At 39.0% G+C, this 25,495-nt stretch overlaps 1 protein-coding gene across 1 annotated transcript in view; it reads right to left on the bottom strand.

The window, feature by feature from the left end:
* Frem1 (FRAS1 related extracellular matrix 1) overlaps positions 1-25,495 on the bottom strand; it is a 122,908-nt gene that overhangs the window by 88,842 nt on the left and 8,571 nt on the right. The window contains exons 4-13 of the mRNA XM_090329104.1: positions 24,042-24,238; positions 17,156-17,479; positions 15,650-15,758; positions 13,260-13,391; positions 11,813-12,157; positions 10,063-10,205; positions 5,517-5,713; positions 4,335-4,425; positions 2,778-2,945; positions 607-815 (exon numbers count right to left, since the gene is read on the bottom strand). Of these exons, the coding sequence (XP_090185230.1) occupies positions 607-815; positions 2,778-2,945; positions 4,335-4,425; positions 5,517-5,713; positions 10,063-10,205; positions 11,813-12,157; positions 13,260-13,391; positions 15,650-15,758; positions 17,156-17,479; positions 24,042-24,238 (1,915 nt within the window). The remainder of the gene's footprint in view (positions 1-606; positions 816-2,777; positions 2,946-4,334; positions 4,426-5,516; positions 5,714-10,062; positions 10,206-11,812; positions 12,158-13,259; positions 13,392-15,649; positions 15,759-17,155; positions 17,480-24,041; positions 24,239-25,495) is intronic.

Raw genomic sequence — 25,495 nt, forward strand, 5'->3', positions numbered from 1 at the left:
ATGATTTTACCAAATTCTGTAGAAAAGTTTCTGGCAGAATTGAATTCAGCAAAGGAAATGAAAGGCATTACGGTGAGGAGAGACACTAGAGGACCAAGAATCCGGATTTCTCCATCGGAGGCTCTCACAGCTCGAGTTGTACTCCCCGGCTAATTGGATAGTCTGACCGCATTCACTCACCTCCAAACCCTGGTAGAATGGAATTAATTCTTACACTAAAGACGTTGATCAGGACAGTTCTATCCCAGAACTTTCAGAGTTAAGAAGTTGCTTTTTCTTCAAACCAAATTCAGTTATGTAGATAAGTTTTAGACGTAATTTTGGTCTCCAATCATCTACTTGGTTACAGCAAGTTTAATATTTTTGGTAATTTTTATTGTTTACATACCTATAAAGTCATCCTTACTGAATAAACCAGAAGTAAAGAAAATGTCTGAAGGAAAACAAAAAGTAAATCTGTCATTTCTAGTTTTCAGTCAACCTTGGAAAGTATGAAGAAATTGGACAGACCTGCTTTCCTCTTGTTCACCCTAAAGTTAACACAGATGAGGAGGTAAGGCAAATAAAGGGGAGGAGGGGGGGGCGGAATCCAGGAAATGTTCTAACCTGACTTTTAAGGTATGAAGGTCTCCCCAAGAAAATGTGTCCCCTGGATTTAGAGGAAATCCATTCAGCTCCACCCTTCCGCTCAGCGGGGTCCGCGTCAAAGAGAGGTAGATGCTATCCAGCAGAGTGTCCACATCAGAAACACGGATGTGCTCTGTGTCCACGACACACTGACCTCCTTCAGCCACCCTCAGAGAGTTGGTGAAGACCTAGAACGAAGAAAAGAAATATGCAAAGCCTTGCTCCATGACGAATCCTCAACCCAGAGCTTGTTAGATCACTGTGAAACTTCTAGTACTATGTTCATAGACCAATTACTTCTTCAAGAAAGTATGAAGGGCTGGGGGCCAGTGACTCCCATCTATAATCCTAGCCACTCATGAGGATCATGGTTCTAAGTCAGTCTGGCAGAAAAACCTTAAGACTCTTATCTCCAATTAGTAAAAAGCTGGAAGTGAAAGTGTGGGTTATATGGTAGTGTGCAAGCTATGGGGAGAGAGGAGTGTAGAGCTGACCCAGACCATGAGGCCCCAAGTTCAAGCCTCAGTACACACACACACACACACACACACACACACACACACACGTTCATTTTTGTCCCATTTGACTAATAAAATTTTATTTTTATTAAATAATTCTCATTTTAAGAGGGGATGGAGGAGAGAAATGGAGACAAAAACATGATAAGGGGTATCACTGTGTGAGAAGTAATGTACTTTCTATCTGGCAAATATAACTGTAACCCCTCTATTGATTATAATAACAATAATTCTCATTTTAAGCATTAATGGAAGACAAGAAGCTCAGCTATTTTAAGGCCAGTATCTCATATACACAGTAAAGGTTGATCTGACTAAAATCTAATCAAGTTAATTCTGCAGACACCCTAAATCATTTTTAGCACATTTCACATGGACCTGGTCTCTGAGAAGAAAGGCATCATAGAATGCCCTGGAGCTAGTTTAGATGCCTTGGAATATTTTACATTAGAGCTGGTTTTTGATTCCTTTGATGTGTTTCATACCTAACTTTGCAAGCTTGTCAGCCTGCAAGGCCAACCCCGTGATACAAATGAGTATGACATGGTCTTGAAGACTTTGGTAGATGAAGATCACACTCTGTTCCACAGCTGTATGAGGTAAATAAGCTCAATAGTGCTAGAACTTGTATATTTTTCTTTTTTCTTTTTTGCCAGTCCTGGGGCTGAACTCAGAGCCTGAACACTGCCCTTGGGCTTTCTCAAGGCCAGTGCTCTGCCACCTGAGCCACAGCACCACTTCTGGCTTTTTCTATGTATGTGGTACCGAGGAATCAAACCCAGGTTGAGTCCAACCTGACAGGAAACCTCTTGAATATTAAATATTGGCAACTTGTTTTTTATAAAATATTCTGTATACCTATCATACTACTTCCATATGGTGGACTATCAAATATGTCATTAGTTTTACAACCTTTAGCAAGTACAGATATAGTGAGAAAGGGCCAAGAAAAAAAATGACCAAAGATAGATGTGAGGTGAGGCTTGGATAGCTCTGGGACTCTGCTACATAGTAAATAGGATGGGTTCCTTTATCTTTCCACTTTTAAAGGAAGAAGTGATCCCAATAGTAACTATACTAACCAAGTGTCGCATTCTAAAAGGAAAGAAGGGAACAAGTGTGGAACAAACTCTTGACGCAAACCTCAGCCTCACACAGAAGAGGCACCAAGTACCATTGGTTTTGTAACTCAGTTTTTAAGACAGACTTAAGATCTGTAAGATTTACATAAACACTGGGCAGTGATACAGAGCAGGACAAAAGAGTTCATCTCAATTCATTTTGGAAAATTAAAGAGCTTCCTTGGATTACATAGCAACATAGCAGCATAGCTGGTCTGTGGTGAAAGCAAATAAATTTTCCCAGTTACTAAGAAACCCAGAATTTAATCTCCTTCCCAAAATCAACATGTGAAACTCTGCCTAAAGAAAAAGGAAGTAAAAAATTTTGATAAAGCTTTGAAAAAAATGCCAGATTTAACAAATAGAAAATCTCGGGTTTTAGATGTAAAGTTCCATTTGAGATCCTCTCCTTACCTCCCACCTCTCCTTTTTTCCTACACTTCAATTTGAAAAGAAAATGGTAGTCTTTTCTTTCTTTCTTTCTGTCTTCCATATCAAACATTGTACATACCTCAGGAACTTGATTATCCACTGGGAGAACAGTAATGTTAAAGCATATCCCATGCAAAGTGCCACCATGCTGGTTACTGATGGAAACTGTGAACTGGACGTGTTGGAGATGAGGCCCTATGTCTTGCATGGGGGGCATGTAGGCCACTTTCATATGGTTCACAGCATGCTGCAAAGCAAATTCAGATAGATCGATGGGTGTTAATGAGCAAGAATTTGAAACTTTCCAACACCTAGGTCCAAAAAACCCAGTGTTTATTGACATTCAACATCATAAATGCTACCTCAATTGAAAAAATCCCCCAAATCTCTAAGTTACTAATTATATTTTTTATATTATATGGAAGAAAAAAATGCCAAAGAAATGAAGTAAATATAGTCAAATGCCAAAGCCAATCAGCTCTATAAAGGACAGATTTGTGTTTCAACCCCATTCCCCACATAACAGCTACATATGGATCATGCTGCCTCTGTTCCCTTAGCCTGTAAAAATGAACAAAGTAATAGCACTTGCCACATGGGATTGACATACTCATTTACAACCTCTAACTACAGGGGGATTAGGCATAATGAATCCCAAACCACAGAAGTTTCTGTTGTCTAATCATTACTATGATTCCCCTCAAAACACACACCGAAGTCTTAGCCCATTCTACCTCAGAATCTGAAGTTATTTGGATATAAGGCCATTTCAGGTGAAATTAGTTACAGGAAGGTCATGCTAGGGTAGGGCAGAACTTTAATCCAGTATGACCAGTGACTGTATGGTGGGAAGAGAGATTCATAGGAAGAACGTAGTCATGTGACAACAGACAAGGATGGGAGTGGTGTATGGGCCAACCCAGAATTGCCTAGGATTGCTGACAAACAGCCAGAAAATAATGGCAAACCGGGCCGGGAGTTTGGCTTAGTAGTAGAGTGCTTGCCTAGCATGCACAAAGACCCGGGTTTGATTCCTTGGCACCACATACATAGAAAAAAGCCGGAAGTGGTGCTGAGGCTCAAGTGGTAGAGCTCTAGCCTTGAGAAAATCCAAGGACAGTGCTCAGACGCTGAGCTCAAGCCCAGGGGTGGCAAAAAATAAAAAAATAAAAATAATGACAAACCCTGTAGGGTTTCAGGGAAAAAAAGGGGGGGGAACAACCCTCACAATACCATGGTTTCAGACCTCTAACTTCTAGAACAATGAGGAAATCTACTGTTTTAAAAACTGCACAACCTCATTATGGTAATCATTGGAAACTATTGGAGAAAAAAATAAAGTAAAATGCTGAAGGAGCTGACTTTGGTGAAATCCATGGGAATCCTGAATGAGTCCTGCTGCTGGCAAGACAATGCAAAAACCTGTGTTGAATTGTAACAAGACTTTGGATCATATCCAACTGGATAAAATATAGATTCATGTAGTCAATGCAAATGTGCAGCAGAAAGAATAAAGATATCAGGGATTTATGACAGAGGTCAACAGTCAACATTTTCAGCTGCAAAACTAAGCAATGCCATATTGTCTCAGAAGATATTCAGGTCAAGTTTCACAGTATTCTGTAAATCAGCATACCTGAGTAAATGACTTCAGTCCCAGGGCTTGAGGGTTTTTGGTTAGTTTTGGTATGCTATCCACCATGAATAATTTTCCAGCATCTGAGTGTCTAAAGAGAAATAGACAATACATCAGATAATTTCCCAGCTAAGAAAACTTAATCAAAGCTAGTGATAGAAGCACAAGCCTATAATCCCAGCACTGGGGAGGCAAGGCAAGTAAATAGAGAATTCCAAACCAATCTGGGCTACACAGCAAGTGAGAGCCCAGCTTCAACTACATAGTGAGACCCTGTTTTGAAACAACAAAATGAAATAAACTATTACATTGAATAGCTCGTGACCATTTTTGTGACCTTTTTAAAAAAAATAATAAAATACTCTGAGCCAGGCACAGTGGCTCACACCTGTAATCCTAGCTACTCAGGAGGCTGAGATCTAAGGATCATGGCTCAAAGCCAGCCTGAGCACTAAAGTCTGTGAGACTATCTTCAATAAACCACTAGAAAAAGGGAAGTGGCACTGTGGCTCCAGGGGAAAGGTGGTAGCCTTGAGCTGAAGAGCTCAGGGACAGTGCCCAGGCCGAGCTTAAGCCCCACAACTGATTAAGAAAAAAAGACGTTATGGGAAAATGTTTATTCTTTATGTTTTCTTTATATTGGCAGCTTACAGCCTTAAGTCTTATCAATCATAATGGAGTGCAAAAAAGTACGCCCAAATTTTTTTTCAGTCATAGAGACAAAAAACACACTATTCTCATTCTAAAAAAAATTTTCCTCATTAGCATGTATACATCATTGGCCTACACAACATGCTAATTATCTCATCTGAGATTATAAATATGACCATTTCTTGGCCTGTAATATATAAACATAAAGTTTGAAAACTCCCATTAAACTTAGGTAAAAAGAACAATTAGCTTTCCCTTAAAAATGGGAACCAAAGAACTACTTTAAGGATACCTTACACTAAAAGTCACAGGTCACTTAGTAATTAATACAGACTTTGAAGGGGAGCACGGGGACAAAGTATGAGATAAAATTGCAGACCTCTACAAAAAATATAAAAAGTAATTGCGGAATTGGGTATAAATTCATGCCTGACCAATGACAAGCCATTGAATCACAGCACTTATATAGGATACGCTGGATTCTCTGGTCAATAAAACAAAGACTAATAGATCATATCTTTCCAAAAATACCTGTGGCCAAAGGAGAAAAATGGAGGTGTTGTTACTGTGTAGAGCAGCTCTCTGTCACATGCTTCCATATCTAGGAAATGGAGATGTTTCTTGGTAATATAGGCCACCTCTGTTTCCTTAACAACCAAATACCGAGAGACTCCAGGAGCCTCTTTTGGAAGCTGGTCATCTACTGGTATGATATGGATTGTTACCACCTGAAAGAAAAAGACTCCATCAGAGAGAAGATCCCAGCCCCACCTCGTGACAGTAGGCATGACATGTCAAATGATTCAGGAGTTAAGGTGGGTGGTAAGCTAAAAATAGAACATCCCTTACTTGTTTCATACTACATTTAAAAAAATGGAAGTATCACAATTATAATTAATCCAGTTAGGACTATACATGAAACACAATTCATTTCTGCTTTTTATTTTTATTATCTCTCTACCAATAATGTATACTTTGGCACCTCCCTCTAGTCTTATCACTGATCCTAGGAATCTTGTAAGTTTTAGTTTTTTATTCTCTCTCCATGTTTAACACATCTCCTCCACAGAAGCTGCCCCAACCCTCGTAACATTCTATTGCTACTGGCTTAGCTCTCAGAATTTCTTCCTCATATTATCACAAAGGCTTTCTGACAACGCTAATCTTATTGATCCTCACATTTTGTACCTCTGGCATTATAGTTTAAGGTTATGTAATGAATTCACTGCCTCAACAAACTTAAACAGCCACCCACAAAGTATAGAATCCTAACACTCTCCACGATCCTTCACAGCTAAATGTACTCTGTTATGCTCCACTGTCTTCTTACATCAATCCCACACTTCTCTTGCATAGTGGATCATGATTGTCCTCAAGGACATTTCTGGTAACAACCAGGTCACTTCTTTAATCTACAAAATCTGTTTGTTCTTGTTTTTGGTAGCAGTATGAGCCTTGCTCACCTTTCAATGGCTCATGTTGAAATACCATCCAATCTCTCATCTGGAATAAACCATTCCTGAAGTTTGCTTATTTCTGGCCATACTTTGAATGTGACACTTTGTGTCACTTTGGCAATTCGTGTTAAAATACAATCCCCAGTTCCTCCGTACTGAGGAGGAGCTTTCCAGAACTGATTATGGCTATGAGGTCTCTGTTCTATGATTTACAAATTACCCAGTCTCTGGCATTTTGTTTTAATATGATGAATGAATGACTGAAAACACTTATTTCATTGTTTGTTTCTTTAGAGTAATCCATGCTATATATGTAGAATTTCCTCTCCACAAATTATACCCTGCTTACACTGTAGATCTTCATTAAGCTACATAGAAATATTATTTCTCCACTTTTGATTTATTTTGATGTCACCAATGCATGGGCCCCAATATACAATTTGAAGATGATAAGAATTTTTTGATTGATATTCAAAGCAGAAACTGACATGGTTAAACTTTTGCGATGATATAAAAAAAGACTTGATATCAGCTTGATGACCTCCATGCTATGCTCTCTAGGGGAAACTAACTCTTTGGGGACAAAGATTTTTTTCCTTTTCTGTACAAAAGTCACAATGTCAATGACTAATATAAAGAAATATTGTCAATATTAAGCAAGACTAATAGCCCAGTGAGTACCCAGTGAGTAGTAAGTGCTCAATAAAATAATTCTTTGTCTCCTTTCAATACTTTACAAAACCTTATAGCCTGTTTACCATCTATTGTGAAGCATTTCAATAATTAAATTTAAAGACATTGATCAAACAAAAGAACACCCTGACAGTTATTTCTCAAGTCTCCTGGAACCTCTGACATTATTTTTTTCCAATTATAGTGTTTTGCTAATCTACAAAGTTCAGAAATTCTCTATGGGACCTTCCAGTCATAGTGTGGATCAGCAAGTCTCCACTTAATTGAAAAACTGGATTTAATAAGGAAACAATAGTTATTGTGCCTTCAAAGAGACCATTTTCCATGCTAATTTATTCTCCAATGTATTCTTTATGTAAAAAGCATCTACACGCTTGCTTTTTTTATACCCCTGTACTAATTCTTGGTGGGCACATTTTTCAACATGCTTTATGATTGCCCAAGTTGATATGTTTTTACATATGTATGCATGTTAAAACAATTACTGCATGAGTGTCTATGGGTAAGAAAACCATATTTTAGCAAACTCCGCAGAGAAATAAAGCCTTCTCATTGTACTAAAATGTGGCATAACAAAGACATTATTAAGCATCCATTCCCAGGCAAGGAATGCAAAGCAAATGCTAGATAGACTCTTTGTCCACTGCCTTTCTCCCAGATCCTTCCCATTCCACCTCCATCCAAATCACACACACACACACACACACACACACACACACACACACACACACACACAGAGTTGTAAGAAATCAGAACACAAAGTAAGAAATCAGCCTACAAAAGACAAAGACTGACCTTGACCGTCAGCTTCAGGCTCTAATTTGATACTCTTTTAGCTGGTACTTCATTGCCTTGTGGGCCAGAATCCCTGTTCCTGGGCTCCGATGCCTACCTGCTCTGTATCTTACTTCTACCTTTGAAAATATCCAGTATACGTTCTCATCCTTAGGAACTATTGCCAAAGTTAGGCAGAGAAGTTTTGTGTGGTTTTGGAGTCTTTTGTACAGGTCTATATTTTGACATGCATATGTCGACTTGTCAGATAGTGAGATAGGTACATGTACGTCTGAGCTGGAGAAACACAATCATCTTCTAGTATTCATAAGCAATGGGTTGGAAGACCTCCCATGAGTGGTCAGGTTCTTTATATAAATTGATGTCCTGTTTTCATAGAACCCATGCACATCTGTTTGTGTCATTTTATTAGTGATTTTATTTATTTTACTGTTTTGGCTTGAGACAGCGTCTTATTATGTCGCCTGGGCTGGCCTTACGCTCATAATCTTCCCACTTCAACCTCCTGAATAGCTTAGATTATAGGCATGCATCACTGTTCTCAGTGATACAGTGTACCACCCACTTTTATGCATTTTAAAATCATCTCTACATTACTTATAATACCCCAAACAATATAAATGCTATTTCTAATTGTATTTTAGAGTAATAATTCTATTATTCGGATTAACTCTGTATCTAATATTTTTCCTTTTTTGGCTTTAGAGAGATCAAGGCATCATTACTTGTATGTTTGATACACATACAAATAAATTGCTAAAATTTCTACTTGCAAAAGTCCACTAAAAAATATGGTGTTCTAAAAAAAAATATGGTGTTCTAGAACCACACTTTGGGTTGAGAGCATATACAGAAGATTTAGAAATACATCATATTAATAGTTGCTATTTTGAACTATGAAGCCAATTATGGTCTCAAACAGAGATAAATGCAAAAGTGACATATAACACATGGATGTGAAGAAAGGGCTGCTATTTGAAAATAAGTTGACTTGTTAGTTTTTAAAAAACTCAACCAAGGGCCAGGAGTTTGACCTAGTGATAGAGTGCTTGCCTTGCATGCCCAGGTTCGATTCCTCAGTACCACATACATTAAAAAAAAAAAAGCTGGAAGTGGTACTGTGACTCAAGTGGTAGAGTTCTAGCCTTGAGAAAGCCCAAGGACAGTGCTTAGGCCCTGAGTTTAAGGACCAGGACTAGCAAAAAACAAAATAAAACAAAAAACATACACAACCAAAGAGTGTTCTCCTTCATTCACCATTTAATCTTTAAAAAGGATCATTTCCTTCCTACTGTTACACTCATCTCAGATAGATGAATATCTCAGTCTTCCTTGCACTGGCTAACATCAGTATATGACAATATAAGAAGACATTACCTGACAAGCAACACCAAATCGTTATCTTTTTAGAATAAGTCTGAGATTTACTTGTATTCATGTATAAGAACATAGGTATAAAATGCTTCACAAAAAGGACCATCAAAGGTAGGTGGTCATTTATTTCAAATGTCCCTTTTTGTGACTCTCAAATGAATAACAATCTAGTACTAATCGCTTCCAGGAGTCTATGCTTTCATAGCTGTCCAGAAACTACATTTTCTATAAATTATATATGAAAATGTTGTTTTCATCCCATTTGTGCTTTGTATAGACTATTTGGAGTGATTGTGATATTCACTAGGTACCAGAAGGCATTATATCACTCACCCTCACAATGACTCTGTGAGGAAGGTTCTAGTATCATCATCTGGTATACAGACAAGGAAAAAGGGGCACAGGTTGATAGTGTCATAATCAAGATGAAATCTCCAACAGTCCAACCCCAGAATCTATAATTTAACTACTACATATGAAATGTTTCTTGGGTGTTAGAAAGCAAGTTAGTTTGATGGGGTGGTCAATATATTGGTTGTGTAACCTTAAAGACGTTGGATACATAGAAAATTTCAAAATTCTTTAGAAAATTAAGTGTTCAAGTCACCCCATTGCAAAGAAATTGCCTTGCTTTTACTTAACCCATTGCTTCTCCAACTTTGAAACTCAAAACCAATTTCATGTGCTTATTAATAATAAGTCTAAGGCTGCTATCAGTTTATAAAGCTTCAGGAAGATGTTCAGAAATGATCTCTCACCTGTGGCATGGACAGATTTGGAGGGTCATGACTGTCCCACAGGACAAATTCAAAAGAATCTTCAAATATTTCTCCACCGAAGTGACGATAGGAAATGATTCCGTTAAACAGATCCCTCTGAAGGAAGCCTGGGACACGGTAGCCTATTGGGTCACAAAACATCATACATTTGGATGGCAATGACATGAGATTCATCTCTAAAAAGTTCTATCTACTGTAAGGATGAATCAAAGATATTTGCTTTAGGTGTTTTTAGCAAAGATTATAAGCAATAAAGCAGGAAAACTGAAATTGCTACTGTGTGTGTGTGTGTGTGTGTGTGCGTGCGCGCGCGTGCATGCGCACGCACATGTACACATGCACCCTGTACTGGGACTTGAACTCAAAGCCTGGGCACTATCCCTTGGCTTTTTGATCAAAGCTAGTGCTTTACCATTTGAGCCACATTTCCACTTCCAGCTTTTAGTTAGCTAATGAACGTTCCTACCCTGGCTGGCTGTGAATTGATCTATGCTTCCTAAGTAGCTAAAATTACAGACATGAGCTACCAACACAACTCATCTTAATGTATAAAAAAATTAGCCCTGGGGAAACATTTCCAAGAAACAGTCTTGGCTGAAATATGCAAAGTAACACTATACTTAATCCCTATTTTATAAACTTCAGAATTATCTCCTTTAAGAAATAATTCTGGGCAGGTACCATATCTTAGCTATGCAGGAGACAGAGCTCAGGATTGAGGTTCAATGCCAGCCCAAGTAGGAAGTCCATGAGACTCTCTAATTATACACCCAAAAAAGTCAGAAGTAAAGCTGTGGTTCAAGTGGTAGAACACAAGCATTGGCACAAAAGCTCAGCAACAATGCCTAAGCCCTGCATGCAAGCCACAGGATTGGCACCAAAAAGAGAAGCAATTATTAAATGATCCTATCAAAATTTAAGTAAATGCTGTTCTTAGAATTACTTTATTATTCATAAAGAACAGGCTAACTATCTCTCTTCCAATTTATTTGTCCCATCATATTAATCGACAAACTTCTTTGTTTTTGTGACAGTACCAAAAGTTTCCACTCAGTCCTTGCACTCTCTAGGCAGACACTACTGCGGAGCCACATCTCTGGCCTTCATCCGTGCCAGTTATTCTCATGATAGGTCTTGCTACTGCCTAGATGCACACTTGGACTGAAACACAGCTGTTTGGGGCTCTTCGTCCTAGCAAGGCTGACAGGCACATGCTATTATGGTAGGTTTCTTCTGTTGAGACAGTCTCACAAACTTCTTTGCTACAGGCTGGCCTGAAATTGTGATCTTTTCAGCTCAGCCTCCCACAAACCAAAGATGACAGGCATATACTTACATGCCCAGCTATGGGTTGAGAAAAGGTCTCACTAACTTTCCTGCTTCCACTGCCCTCAAATTCTGATTATGAGTCCTATTCTCAGCCTCCAAGTAGCTAGGATTACAACACCTGTGCCCTCTCCAGCTTAACTATTTTTTTTTACTGAAATAGTTAGCTTGAGGCTCAGCTTTATAAGTTATTTGAAAAGAACCAGGCTTCCTTCAGGAATTTCCTGTGACTTTCCTGGAATCATTGTTAGAACATGTCCTAAAGTAGACAATCCCATTTATGAAATAAGATACAATTATGACTCCCATTTTGCACAAGAGAAGCCTGAGGTTCAGAGAAATTATTGATCCATTCAAAATCATGCATCTAGAAAATTCTAGATCTTCACTGCATAGAATATACCTATCAGTCCTGGTCCTGGCTTCTTCATGATCTCTCCAGCCGTCGGGGGTTTTGTGATATTGTAGAAGATGTAGTCATCACTGGAGTCCATGTCTGAAGCTCTCAACATGGACCCCTGGATCAGGATGCTCTGCCCCTCCTCCAGTTCAATCACGACATTGGTTATGAGGAATGGAGGACTGTCATCTTTGGGTAAGATATTGATAGGGAATTTGTGACGGGTGCTATGACGACCATCAAATATCCTGAAGACCACAAAGTCTTTGGTGGAATCACTGTCATCATGATGATAACGAACAACTCCAGTTTGAAGGTCAGCCACAGTGAACATGAATCCTTTGTCCCCTGGTAGAGAGAGTAGAGGTGGAGTCAACTCAGCCAGCGAGAAGAGGCAGCAGTGCTGGAAGGCATTGTTACCTGGAGGGCGCCAGAAAAAGTGGGATGGCATGTGTGCAATACCTTCATATGGGGGAAAAAAAACCACACAGATTCTGCTTGACCTGCAGTGCGATCCTATTCCATAAACCATCAGAAGTTTTGTAGATCAAAAAGGAAGCTCCAATAAACACCCCATGAGATTTAAAAAAAAAATCCTAAATCGGGAACTATAGATTGTTCAGTGAAACACGTCTGGTTTTGAATCCTGGTGTTAACAATTATTTCTAGTATAGACCTGAGTGAGGCATTGAATTTATTTAAATGAATTTATAAAACAAATAAACTGAAAGGATTAACCTCGTATGTCAACTTAACTGCCCAAGGCAAGCAAAGTAACTGTTACAGCCTTATCTCTGGGTGGTTTTGTATTTGTGGGAGAGACTGGCACTTGTATTGGTAGACTAGTAAATTCTCAGAATTTATCCTTCCTTATATTACATAAATCCTTATTATAAATGCCAACAAATAAGAACTCTTTTTTCTTTACAATTTGTAAAGCCAAGAGATTTGATGAATTAATTTAATGCTCTGAGCTCATAACAAAAACAAATTATTTGATCATAAAGCATGAATATTATTTTATGAGGACTTTTACCATGTCAACTATCCTCTCTATAATTAATTACAACTTCATTTATTTTAAACTATGGCAACTAACAATAGCAACATAGTGGTAAAAGTATTTCTGTAAGGTGAAAAACAGGCTTTTCTGCTTTGTTCATGTATTTCCCTGAAGCAGAACAAAAAGAGGGAACTATTTTGTCATGCAGCTGGAGAAAGATAAGCAGGTTAGTTACAAGTTCTGTGTGGCTTCCAGAAAGCAAAAGTGAAGTTGAGCTAATGAGCCCAGCATATGACTCCACTCATAACCGTCCTCACATCGTGAGCTGATGGTTCTAAACACTCCAGATATTCTAAAGATGCAGGAAATGAAGCTGAAGAGGTGCCACAAGTCTCCCGCTATATTTGACTTGCTTTTAAAGAAAATATTCCTTGTGCTTATGTTCACCTCTTACAGTAAGGCGTCCATGCTGCAGACCATCAACAATGACCAACTGGACTGCATTAATGTCATCGTTGTCAACAACCTGAAACTGTTCCCAAGTGATGGCCCGAGACTGCCCTTCCAGGAGGTTCAGACCTGCAACAGAATACAAAAATGTCTGTGGTAAAGTTCCAACATAAGAAAAAGGTTCATCTCCAAATGCTTTTCATGAAACTTGAGTGTAGTTTGCGATCAGACAGACAGACAGACAAGTACTATATTTCTAATTCAGGGCCTGTAATTGCTTAAGAAACACTGCTAGCCCTCCAACTCAATTATTTTTCAGATAATGTCTTACAAATTTTGCTTACATCTGACTCTACTGAAATCCTCCAACCTACACCTACTGCGCAGTTGTTATTAGAAGCACAACCACCATTTGTTTGAGATGAGGTTTCATTAGTTTTTCCCCTTAGATTGGCCTTGAATGGAGATTTCCCTTATGTCCACTAGTCCCTTTTAATGTCTTCTTAAGTAGGATTGTATCAAAAACTAAGGAAAAAACACGTGCTATGTTCACAGTGGTCTTTTGTTGTAAATATCAACTCCCTTTTAATGTCTTCTTAAGTATGACGGTATCAAAGACTAAGGAAAAAAACACATGCTATGCTCACAGTGGTCTTTTGTTGTAAATATCAACATCAAGTTTTTCAGAGAGTTTAAGTGGATAAAAGAGTCAGAAATGCTTTTCCATAAAATGTATGAGATCAAATATTACCCATAAGATAGATGATGTAAAGTTATCCAATATATTTTTACAGAGATACTGTGCCTAGGTACATTTATTGATATTAGATGCAGGGTATCTGACATTCTGAATATATATGTATGCACATACATATATATATTCTACATATATATATATATATATACCTTTAAAGAAGGGTGTCTCTCGGTTTAAACTACAATATGGAAGGGACTTCCTTTTCAGAAAGAAGGAACTTCTGTAACTAAAGAAAACAAAAGGGCTGGGAACATAGGTGGTAGTGGTAGAGTGCTTGCCTAACATGCATGAAGCCCTGGATTCGATTCCTTAGTACAACATACTCAGAAAGGGCTGGAAGTGGCACTATGGCTTAAGTGGCAGAGAGCTAGCCTGGAACAAAAAGGTCCTAAGGAAAGAGCTAGGGCCCTGAGTTCAGCTCAGGACTGGCCAAAAAAAAAAAAGTAAACAAAACCTTTTCATTGAACCATTGGAAACCTGAGGAAAGATATTTATTTTTATTTTGAGGTATACCGGGATTTCAATCTGTGAGTGCATAATTCAGCCAATGAAAAAGCATGTGAATGCCACAGAGGAACCCAAAGAAAGCTAGACACACACACACACACACACACACACACACACACACACACACACATCAAATGATTAACACCAATGTGTCTTCATGGTAGAACAGTGAACAACCTTAATTCTATTTATTGTCTTCTATAAATTTTCAATTAGGATATACATTAAGTTTATAATAATCAAAACTTCATCTAAAAAGCATTCTAAACTCCAAAACAAGCAAATCCAGCCCTGAAGTTCCCCTAACACACCTGGGTGCCACAGTGAACCCATAAACACACGTTACTTCATTGCCACATTCAAAACCCAACGATGTACACAGAGTGCAATTCCTTCTTTCATGTCATTATTCCTTTACTAGAAGTCAGCAATGGGGCACAGAGTCAGGATCACAAATCAAGTTTGAGAATTTAAATCAGACATAGACATTTTCCCCCAAAATAATCTTCCACCATCACTTCCAAGCATATTTTACTTTTAAGTATGTTTTAAATACTATCAATATGCTTAGTGAAACATGGAAGAAAAACTTTCATTTATATTCCACATTTATACCTGATCTACCTATATAAATCACATGATGAATTCACTTAGAATTCAGTGGCAGTGCAAAGACCTTTTCTTTCCATTTGTTTATTATTATCTTTAAGTAGTTGTACAAAGGAGTTGCCATTTAACAGAGCAGTTTATGAAGACAACGTTACTTAGGCTCTCATTCATGTGTTTTGTTTCTGTGCAGCATATAACAGGAGGCTCAACTCCAGCCTGTATCTAGCTCCCATCCCTCTGAGCAATTTGAGCTGAATTTGCTTCCTATCACCTAGATCTCAATACCATACATAGGCACTTCTTTGCTTCACTTATCTGAAAGGTATCATTTAAACTGCTGTCCCACAGAGGGAAGAACATGGCTTTGGGACAAAGGATACCAGATCTCAATATCCCAGCAATACCAAACAGAAACAAGTATCTGATGTGGTGGTATATGAGCTGAGAACAGAACTACCTATTCTCCATCATTCCCTTGATGGCTGTGTCACGTGTCGCCCACTGAGCCTCTCACCTGTATTCCAGGACACTCGGGGGGCATTGGTGTCTGCTGTGCGGATGGAGATGTGGACCACGATGGGGGCACTCTTCCCAAAGAAGAAGTCTGACACCTCCAGCTCCACCTATAACAAAGGTGTGTGTGAGATGATTAATTCTAGGGTGCAATTGCAGAGATAGGATGCTTCTAGACTGCTTTTCTTTTTCATGTTGAGGTTTATTCCATTTTGGAAATGGTTTTCCCTATGTGAACATTTAAGACAAATTTTACCCATTAAGATGGGTCTGGACTTTCTCAAGACTTGAGCCTCAGCACCACCTCTGGCTTTTTCTATGTATGTGGTACCAAGGACTCAAACCCGGGTCTTCATCCATGCTAGGCAAGCACTCTACCACTATACATACTTTTTAAAAGATTTATTTTCCATAAAAGAACTAATCTGAACTCAGCAAATACATTGAAAAAGTATCCCATCATTCCTTAAGGAAACTGTCCTAATCCCACATCAAACCACTCAAATCTTCCTCTAGGGGAAAGTCTCCATGGCAGTGGTTCTCAAGGAGGGTCTTTCTGTTCTTGTGACATTTGTGAATGGTTTCATTGATGAGCCAGTGTGTGTTGGTAGCATGGTAATGGGTAGAGGCTCAGAGATGCTACCATTCAGCCACTCCCACACCAGTTACCACCCTGGAGTGGTACCTGGACCAAAACACCATCTCCACTGATCTTAAGAAATCTTAGCACTAAGCATTTTTAAAAGGATGGATCCTTATACTGGAAACCAGAAATGTCAAGTTAGCTACTTTGAAATGTACAATTAAATGTTGATCATCATTCCATTGAATATATTTGCAAACATTGAGGTCTTTTGTTCTCAAGGAATCTATAACAAAAATAAGCCAATGGCCAACACCACCTTTATAATCTGAAGCCCCCTTGAGGCTAACCTCTGTTGCCTAGATTGCCTGGAATACCTTCAGTTTAGTAGTCTCAGATGAAATGAACTTGTCTAAAACTATTGCATCTATGTAAAGCAAAAAAGCTGTGGAGGTAGAACAAAGTTCTCAAACATGAGTGCTTCAGCCATATTTTGTAACGGGCACAAGATCTTTAACAATTTGTAATTATATCTTCTGTATTTAAAATTGGAAATTTTTATAAAAATTATACATATATATATACACACATATATATATCCAACTTCTCTGGACAAATGAGAGCCAGGGTGGCATGGGGTATCCCTGGATTCTACATGGTTACCAGCAGTTGAAGCTGGGCCACAGCTTACTAAGGCATGTGCTCTTTCCTCATTCACTACATCTGTGGCCCTCTGTACAGGCTTGCTCATTGTTATGCCACCTGCCTGCCTTTTCCAAGCATTGATTTCATACCCTGATTTACAGCACCTGAATCTCCCGAGACAGTCAATACAGCAGGGCATCCAAGAACTAAGCAAAGTGGCCTCTTGAACAACTCATTGAATACAAATGGGGCTGCAAGCTTTGTGCTCTTCCTTGGTACCTCGTAATGTCTCCTCTCAGAATGGCTACTGTTTGGTGGCTGATAGGCAATCTGCAAGTCACTGAGATCTTTCCAGGTAAACGAGGAGACAGGTCTGGTGTGATCAGATAAGTGAGTGACATAACCCTGGGCTGGAGCTTTAGTCATGTTGAACACCAGCAAGGGTTTAGGGGTCTCATCTTCTTCACAGTCCAGAACTGATGTAGTCAGAGAGGTGAGGATGAATTGATCCACTTCCAGAATAAGCATGGCCATGAACGCAGCCCTTGGAATCTGGTTTGGAAGGCCAGCTGTGATGGAGACAGGCAACCATGCCCTCTCAGACTTTTGGAGAAGAAAGAAAATAGAAAAAAAAACAATAGAAAATTAATGGTGTGTACAGGAAAGCAACAACCTGGAGGCAGCTGGCTGCTTGTGAGAATCACCTAGGGGAGCTTTCGTGCTTCTACCCCCAACACTTGTTCTTTATGTGACTCAAAACAAGTGCCCTCACCCCCCCATTTCTTTCTGTCTATAAATGATAATTCTAGCCTCCAGAGGATTATGAAGTGAAGACTAAATGAAACGGTCAATACGAGGTGCTCAGCAATGTCTGGCACGTATGCACTGACTCTCAGCCACCTTGTCCACTCCAAGGGTGCTGAGGATGAAGTCCAAGACTTGCAAATGTGGAGCAAGAGCTCTTCTCTGAACCACAGTCCCAGCCAGCATGCCATGTGGTTTTAAAGAGGGCAGAAGATGGATGAAGGAGAAAAATGTCTCTCTTCCCTGTATTCTTGCAGCTGAAAGAGGGTTGCTCAACTGTCTAACAGAGTAAGTGGCTTCCAAGACACTTCTCAAAGTGGAAATGCATACTTCCAAAACACAGGTGCTGTGAGCAAGAAACAATGATACATAGATGCCAGGAAAGAATGTCACGGGCCCCAAGGCTGTACGACGTGAGAGCAGTAGGTGGCTCCTGTCATCGGACTTGTTGTGTCCCGTTGTTGACAGAATCACACTTGGTTTTCAAAATCACCTTAGTCCCATACTGCTAAACTCTGGACTAGGAGTGGTCCTCTGTTAAAATTCCATTTTATTGGCTCAGTCTCATCTGATGTTCAAATAGAAGAAACATCAGACATCAGAGTGAATGTGAGACAGAGGCTATATCTAAAAATTCCAAGGCAAATGGTTTAGAATCTGTTCCAGGCTCTTCTACACTCTTGTAAGACTGTAGAAATGTTGAAAGCAGAAAGAAAAAGAGAGATTAATTTAGAGAAAGGAATGCCAGGCCACTTCCCTGAAGCTCCTAAGAAGAATGGGTGAACACTGCCCTCTCGAGTCTCAGGTGTCAGGAGGGAAGTTTCCTTGAGACAGCCTTAAAATGTATTTCAGGTGGAACATGCAGAACACTAGTTCTGGGCTTATGGCAGCAAAATGGTCCAGATCAGAAGAATCATGATGGCTACACTGGAACTGGCCTGAATGTTTTTGTGTGTGGCACCATGGGGCAAAGTATGGCTCAGGGATCATCCTGGACCCGGACTCTGACCCTGACCTGCAGGGAGTACCCTTCAGAGGCCAAAAGCCCCACAGCATAAAGCTGCAGACAGAAACATCTCCTGAAACGCAGAAGCGCTCACAAGCCCAGGCTATACAAGTCCTCCCAAGACAGACAGCCCCCCTGTGGAGGTCCCCAGAGGAAACCACAAAACTGTCAGGAGACAACAAGGCAGCTCAAAACATCTGCCAGACTCAGAGAGCATAACATCATATTTCATCAATGCCTGAGCAAAGAGGGCCTCTTTTTAGCCCTCCCCCTAAAGCACTAGCCACCAAGGCCTGAAAGAGAGATGTTAAACAGAAAATCAGAGAGGTGACCCCACATACACAGAATTGATGACAAATACAAATAATCAAGACACTGAGGCATCCCAGAAACTTCAGTATTTACGCTAAATGTTTGAAAAAAAAGTATTGAAAACGTATAATTTCAAAACATAGTTTTGTTGTTGTTGTTGTTGTTGTTGTTGTTTTGGGGGGGGGGTCATGGGACTTGAACTGTGGGCCTGTGCGCTGTCCCTGAGCTCTTTAGCTCAAGGCTACTGCTCCACCCCTGAACCACAGTTCCACTTCCCATTTCCTAGTGATTAACTGGAGATAAGAGTCTCCAGGTCTTTAGTGCTGGGGCAGGCATTGTACCATGATCCTCAGATCTCAGCCTCCTGAGTAGCTAGGATTACAGGCATGAGCCACTGTGCCCAGCTCGAAACACAGTTGTAAATCATGATTTAAAGGACTACTGCTAAACACCAGACTGAATGAGTCTAGAGTTAAATCTAAATTAACACATAACTTAAACATGTCCACAAAATGAATATAAATGTCAAAAGCACTTACTTCAAACACAGATGATATAAGAACAGTAATATATAACAACCATATGCCGGCACTGAAATTACACCTGGCAATGAACAAAACCCTGGAGGTGAGCAGTTTTCAGATCAATTGGATCAATCCATATAAATACATGCACAAATAAGTACATGTATGTGTATATATACATACATACCCATTTGTATATGCATATACACATAGTTATACATACATATAAATATACATCATATACAGGAAGAAACCAAGAGATCCTTTTATTACATTTTTGGTATGGTCCTGTGGCTTAAACTCAGGGCCTAGACTCTGTCCCTGATACTTTTGCTCAGGACTAACACTCTACTACTTGAACTATACCTCCACTTCCAGGTATTTTCGGTAGTTTAGTGGAGAGAAGAGTCTCCCAGACCTTCCTACCTGGGTTAGTTTTGAACCACAATCCTCAGATTTCAGCCTCCTGAGTACCTAGGACTACAAATATGCACCTGACTTCTTTTTTTTTTACTTTAAATACAATAAATTTAGGCTTAGGAATTTTATTAACTTTTTAAGTTTAATTGTTTTATTATTGATTATATGAGGTAAGGTAACTTTCCAATGAGTAAAGACAAAGACAACAACAACAATCTATTTTGCAAGACTTTTGTGTGTGTGTGTGTGTGTGTGTGTGTGTGTGTGTGTGTGTGTGTTGCTAATGAACAAGGCCCAGGACCTTGCAATGTTAGGAAGGTGATTTTTTAATTAGTAAAATAGTATAAAACAAGAAGATAAACAGATCCACATATATCTATATCTATTACCACAAATATAGTCATACTTCCATATTGAGGAAAGTATTCTGAAATTTAATGAAAATGTCTAGTTTTATATATACATATATGCTCACAAAAGAGACTGAAATTATCTAGAAAGATTAGAAATAAGAAGATAATCCAGATTTATCATCTACCAGAAAAAACAGAGTGACTGCATTCATTTCAAACAAAAATAAACTCAAGGCAAGAACCATTAGAAAAGACAATGTGTGCGATGAGATAGATAAAATGCATTAGTCGAAAATGCCTATGGGCAACATTACATTTAATATTGTGCTGGCTAAATCAGTGGGGAATAGAGCAGAAGTAAGAGGAATAATTACAGAAAAAGAAGGGACAAAATTATAATCATTAGTAAAGATGTAATTATGGTCTTTAAAAGCCCAAAGAATTTAAAATTTCTTAAAATAATTGAATTCAGGAACGAAGCCAAATAAAAGTAAATTATACCCCCCAAAAAAGCTTTTCTAGTTATCATCAATAACCATGGAGAAGATAGCATAGGGGGAAAAGATTCTGTTCAAAATAATGTCACAAAAACAAAATGCCCAAGCCAGTCACGGGTGGCTCACACCTGTAATCCTAGCTACTCAGGAAGCTGAGATATGAGGATTGCAGTTCTAAGCAAGTTTGCGTGGGAAAGTCCCTAAAACTAACCACGGAAAAGCCAGAAGTAGACCTGAGGCTCAAATGATAGAGCACTAGCCTTGAGCACCAAAGCTCGGGGATAGCACTCAGGCTCTGAACTCATGTATTAGGACCAGTACACACACACACACACACACACACACACACACACACACACTAATCTACCCTTCCCAAGACTAGATTTAATAAATGTGCTTAACTTTCATGAAGGGAACTATAAACTTTACAAAAGCACTTACAATAATGATTTCCCACAGGAAGTGAATGAAAGAGACCTTATTCCTGGTGAGTAGACTCAATACATAAATGTTCTAATATTTTAAATCTCAATGTATTTATCCTTAGAGGCTTCTTTATTTTATAAAACATAAATTTATTTTATTTGTTATAATGACGATAAGAAGAACTATGATTTTAATTACTAAAATTAATAAGGGATAAAAGGTTGGAAAACTCAGAAAATTTGTGATGTATCACAGAGCTATCATATTTAGAATAGTGAGTAACTAAGTAGAATAATGGGTAGGACCAGGAGTGTAGCCGAGTGGTAGAGTGCTTGCCTAGCATATACAAAGAAAAAGCTAGAAGTGGTACTGTGGCACAAGTGGTAGTGCACTAGACTTAAGAAAGCCCAAAGATAGTTTCCAGTCCAAGCCCCAGGCCTGGCAAAAAAAAAAAAAAGAAGAATGAGCAACAAAAGAGCTAGCCTTGAAATAGCACTCATTATTATATCTTTCTATATAATGGAAGAATCATCTACAACCCATTGCAAGAAATATTGTTGCAAATTTAGAGCTTTCATTGCATAATAAAATATATTTTATTAAAAGGCAATGTAAAGAGAAAACATTTAAAGATGTATAAATTACAGGTCAATGAGCATTTGATCCCTAGATGATGACGAACAACCTAAGAACAAAAAGACAAGATAGAAAATTTCACATATAGAGTAAATTCATTCCATAAAACAGAAGCATCTCTGGTATCCCTGTCCTCCAAGCTGTGTGTGTGTCTGTATATATGTGTGTATAACTCTCTTTCTGTCTGTGTGCAAAAATGGTAGCAACATCACTAGCTTTGTTTACTTCTTATTTTTCTCTCCATTCTTCAATATTTTCTACATATATTTAATATGTTTCCACATAGCCGGGTGCTCATGGCTCAGGCCTACAATCCTAGTTACTTAGGAGGCTGAGATCTGAAGATCTGAATATCTGAATTTAAAACCAGCCCAGGCAATTAAGTTCAAGAGACTTATCTCTAAGTAAACACTCAAAACCAGAAGTGGAGCTGTGGTTTAACTGGTAGAGCAAAACAGCTCAGGGATAGTACCCAGGCCCTGAGTTCAAGCCCAGAACTGGAACACATACAAAATAAAGTTTATCTCATCTACACAAATGAATTTTCTTTGTGACATATGCCACTGACTAAATAAAGCACAAATGACAGTCATTTAAAGAAATGACTTCCCAATGAGACAGACCTGAAAGCATAAATGAAACCTAACAATATATTAAAGGAGGAAATATAAGAAAAATCAGTCCAGAAAATTTCTTGCTTTAATGGAGCTAAGAAATCATCAAAAATGGAACATTTTGCATCAAAACTAGCAAATGTTGTCTACTACTAGATAGTAGGCCTAGAAATTTTGTCCCAGCACAGTCAAAAAATAGCCATGTACTCTGAGCAAGAGCCATTATTTCTCTGAAGCCCCACAATAAAACAAGAAACTTGAACTATATGAATTATTTCCAAACTTAGCAATCATAAGTTTTGTTACTTGCAGATATTAAAACAAGCAAAATATGTATATGCTTGGTATATAACCCCTGTAGGGTTACATCAGTTACATTCATCAGGTAGTAGGTACATTACTTCTTGAACATTGATACCCCTTTTCATGTTTACTTTTAAATTAATTCTAAAATTCTGTGGTCCTGTTTTGTCATTTCATTATCACTGCAAGAATTATCAGGGCCGGAGTATGGCCTAATGGTAGAGTGCTTGTCTAGCATGCATGAAGCCTTGAGTTCAATTCCTCAGTACCACATACACAGAAAAAGCCAGAAGTGATGTTGTGGCTCAACTGATAGAACACTAGCCTTGAGAAAGCCCAAGGACAGTGCCCAGGCCCAGACTGGGCGCTAACTCCCAGGACTAGCAAAAAAAAAAACAAACAAAACAAATCAGTGTTTTGGAGTGATAATGCTCTGAGTTTGACCAGGCCTGTAGGGGAGATCCCAGTAATCATACAGGCAGAAGTTTTTCCAAATGGTTTCCTGCATCATCTCACATCAGCACAAAATCTGAGCTGCTTCAATTGATGCACTGTGGCCTTAGTTTTCCAAATAAACAAATCAATAGAATAGCATGTTAAATATTATATAAGTTGATTTACTGTCTGTTCATCATTTCAGTATGAAGAGATCAAGGGAACAAAATCCAAGAGAATTTTTTTAAGATTATGAGACAGAGAAAGCCTTTGAGCGCCCACTGCCATGACTTAGTCCTTCATCTTGAAGTCTGAAACAGAGGACATGGTATCATTTGATACAACTATGCAAGTGAAACTGAAGTTCTCCTCTCCTTGTTTCCTACAGATTATAGAATAGACTCTCTGATATCAGTAGGAGAAGAGGAAGCATCAAAGAGAAGGGGTTACAAAGGATCAACTGACAAGTTAAAGCATGTTGGAGGAGTCTGGAGAACAGTTTAATGGAAAACAATGCACTTCACTTTCATAGGTTCCTGGGTTCAATCCTAACCCAGATACCAAACAGTACTGGAGGCAAAGTAGCAAAATGATTAACCAGCCTGTCTTCCCCAAAGAGTGTTAACAACACAGAACTAGAGAGACATTATATGCTAATATCATACACAAAATGACTGCATAGATAAAACAAACAAGCCTATAGTTTCTGACACCCTGGCAGTACCAACCTCAATACCCTAGGAACTCTCCCTGGCAAGAGAGCCAGCCTGAATGCCCCAAGAATCCGGTTATAGAATGAGCTGGGGACACCCACCCACACAACCTCAAACTCTACCTTGTACACGATTTTACTCCTGCTGTCTGTGAGGTCTAGCTGGATGGGGATATAATCAATGTTGGGTGAGGGGGGCTGCATATGTTGGTAACGAAGCCCCATCAGCAGGAATTCCTCACAGCTCACTTTGAGACTTCCTATTTTCTTCAATCCCAGGGCACAGCTTCCATCCGGACACTTCTGTTCTGTTCCCAGTTCTAGAATGCACAGCATTGCATTAACAACAGCCACTTAAACACAAGAATCACAAAGGTTAAAATCCAGCCCTCCTCCTTTGGAGACTCTCTCACTGCCCCAACAATATGGTATGTACTTCTCAGACAGTCACTGAATGGCTGTTATTCTGCATGCTTATAATTTCCTTTGCAAAAAAAGAACAACTGACTAAGTGCTTTGTCACCAAGAGTTAGGCTGAGAGAAAAAAAATGTACTTTCTGGTGCCTGGACACCTATGGCAAATAAGCCGAGTAGCTCCTTGAAGGCCTTCCAGAAGTTAATTCCAATCCTCCTTTACAGTATCAGTTTCATAGCCCAACTCTATAATGTCTTCTAGACTCTTCTGCCCTTCAAAATCATTGTCCCAATGTGCCTATCATACATTCAAAGCATGCGTATCTTTTTAGGTCCAGATAATCATCTTACTAAACCACCCCTTAAATATTCTGTCCAATTCAAGGTATTACTGTAATAGTAATAATGGGCACTCTTCTCTATTTCCTGACCTGCCCATGGTTCCTATAATACAATTATGCATGTAGGAAGCATCCACACTATGCATATTGAGTCTATGAACAACAGGAATATGATCCATCAGCTCTCCCTGATTAGATCATCACTGCTACTTATCAGTTTTGCTTCAAACTAGATCATAGCCCAACAATGTTTAATAAGCATAAACAACTATTACCACTGTAGCCACTGCTACTACTACTAGTAACAAATGGTAAATGGGTACTTCCTAGGGATCCATCACTGAATTAAGTACTTGCTTTGTGTGATCACCTTCACTCCCACCCTTATTCAACTCTACAGAGTAATTATTTTCTATTATCTGACAGAGGCTTAGACAAGTTGAGAGATAAAATACTATACTATGTCAGAAGCAGTTGTCAAATCCAGATCTTTGTGATTGCAAAGTGTGTACTTTTTTTTTTGCCACTCCTGGGCTTGGGCTCAGGGCCTGAGCACTGTCCCTGGATTTTCTCAAAGCTAGGGCTCTACCACTTGAGCCACAGCACCACTTCTGGCTTTTTGCTACATATGTGGTACTGAGGAATCAAACCCGGGTCTTCGTGCATGCTAGGCAAGCACTCTACCACTAGGCCAAACTCCCGGCCCCAAAGTGTGTGCTCTTAACACCTAATCAACATTTATCAACCAGCTACAAATCATATTAGATAATTAGAATTCTCTGTCATAGGGGGAAGATGAGTCTTTATGAATATTCAGGTGAG

This window comes from Megascapheus bottae, chromosome 3, assembly GCF_031878675.1.
Source record: "Megascapheus bottae isolate mThoBot1 chromosome 3, mThoBot2.hap1, whole genome shotgun sequence".
Taxonomy (NCBI): domain Eukaryota; kingdom Metazoa; phylum Chordata; class Mammalia; order Rodentia; family Geomyidae; genus Megascapheus; species Megascapheus bottae.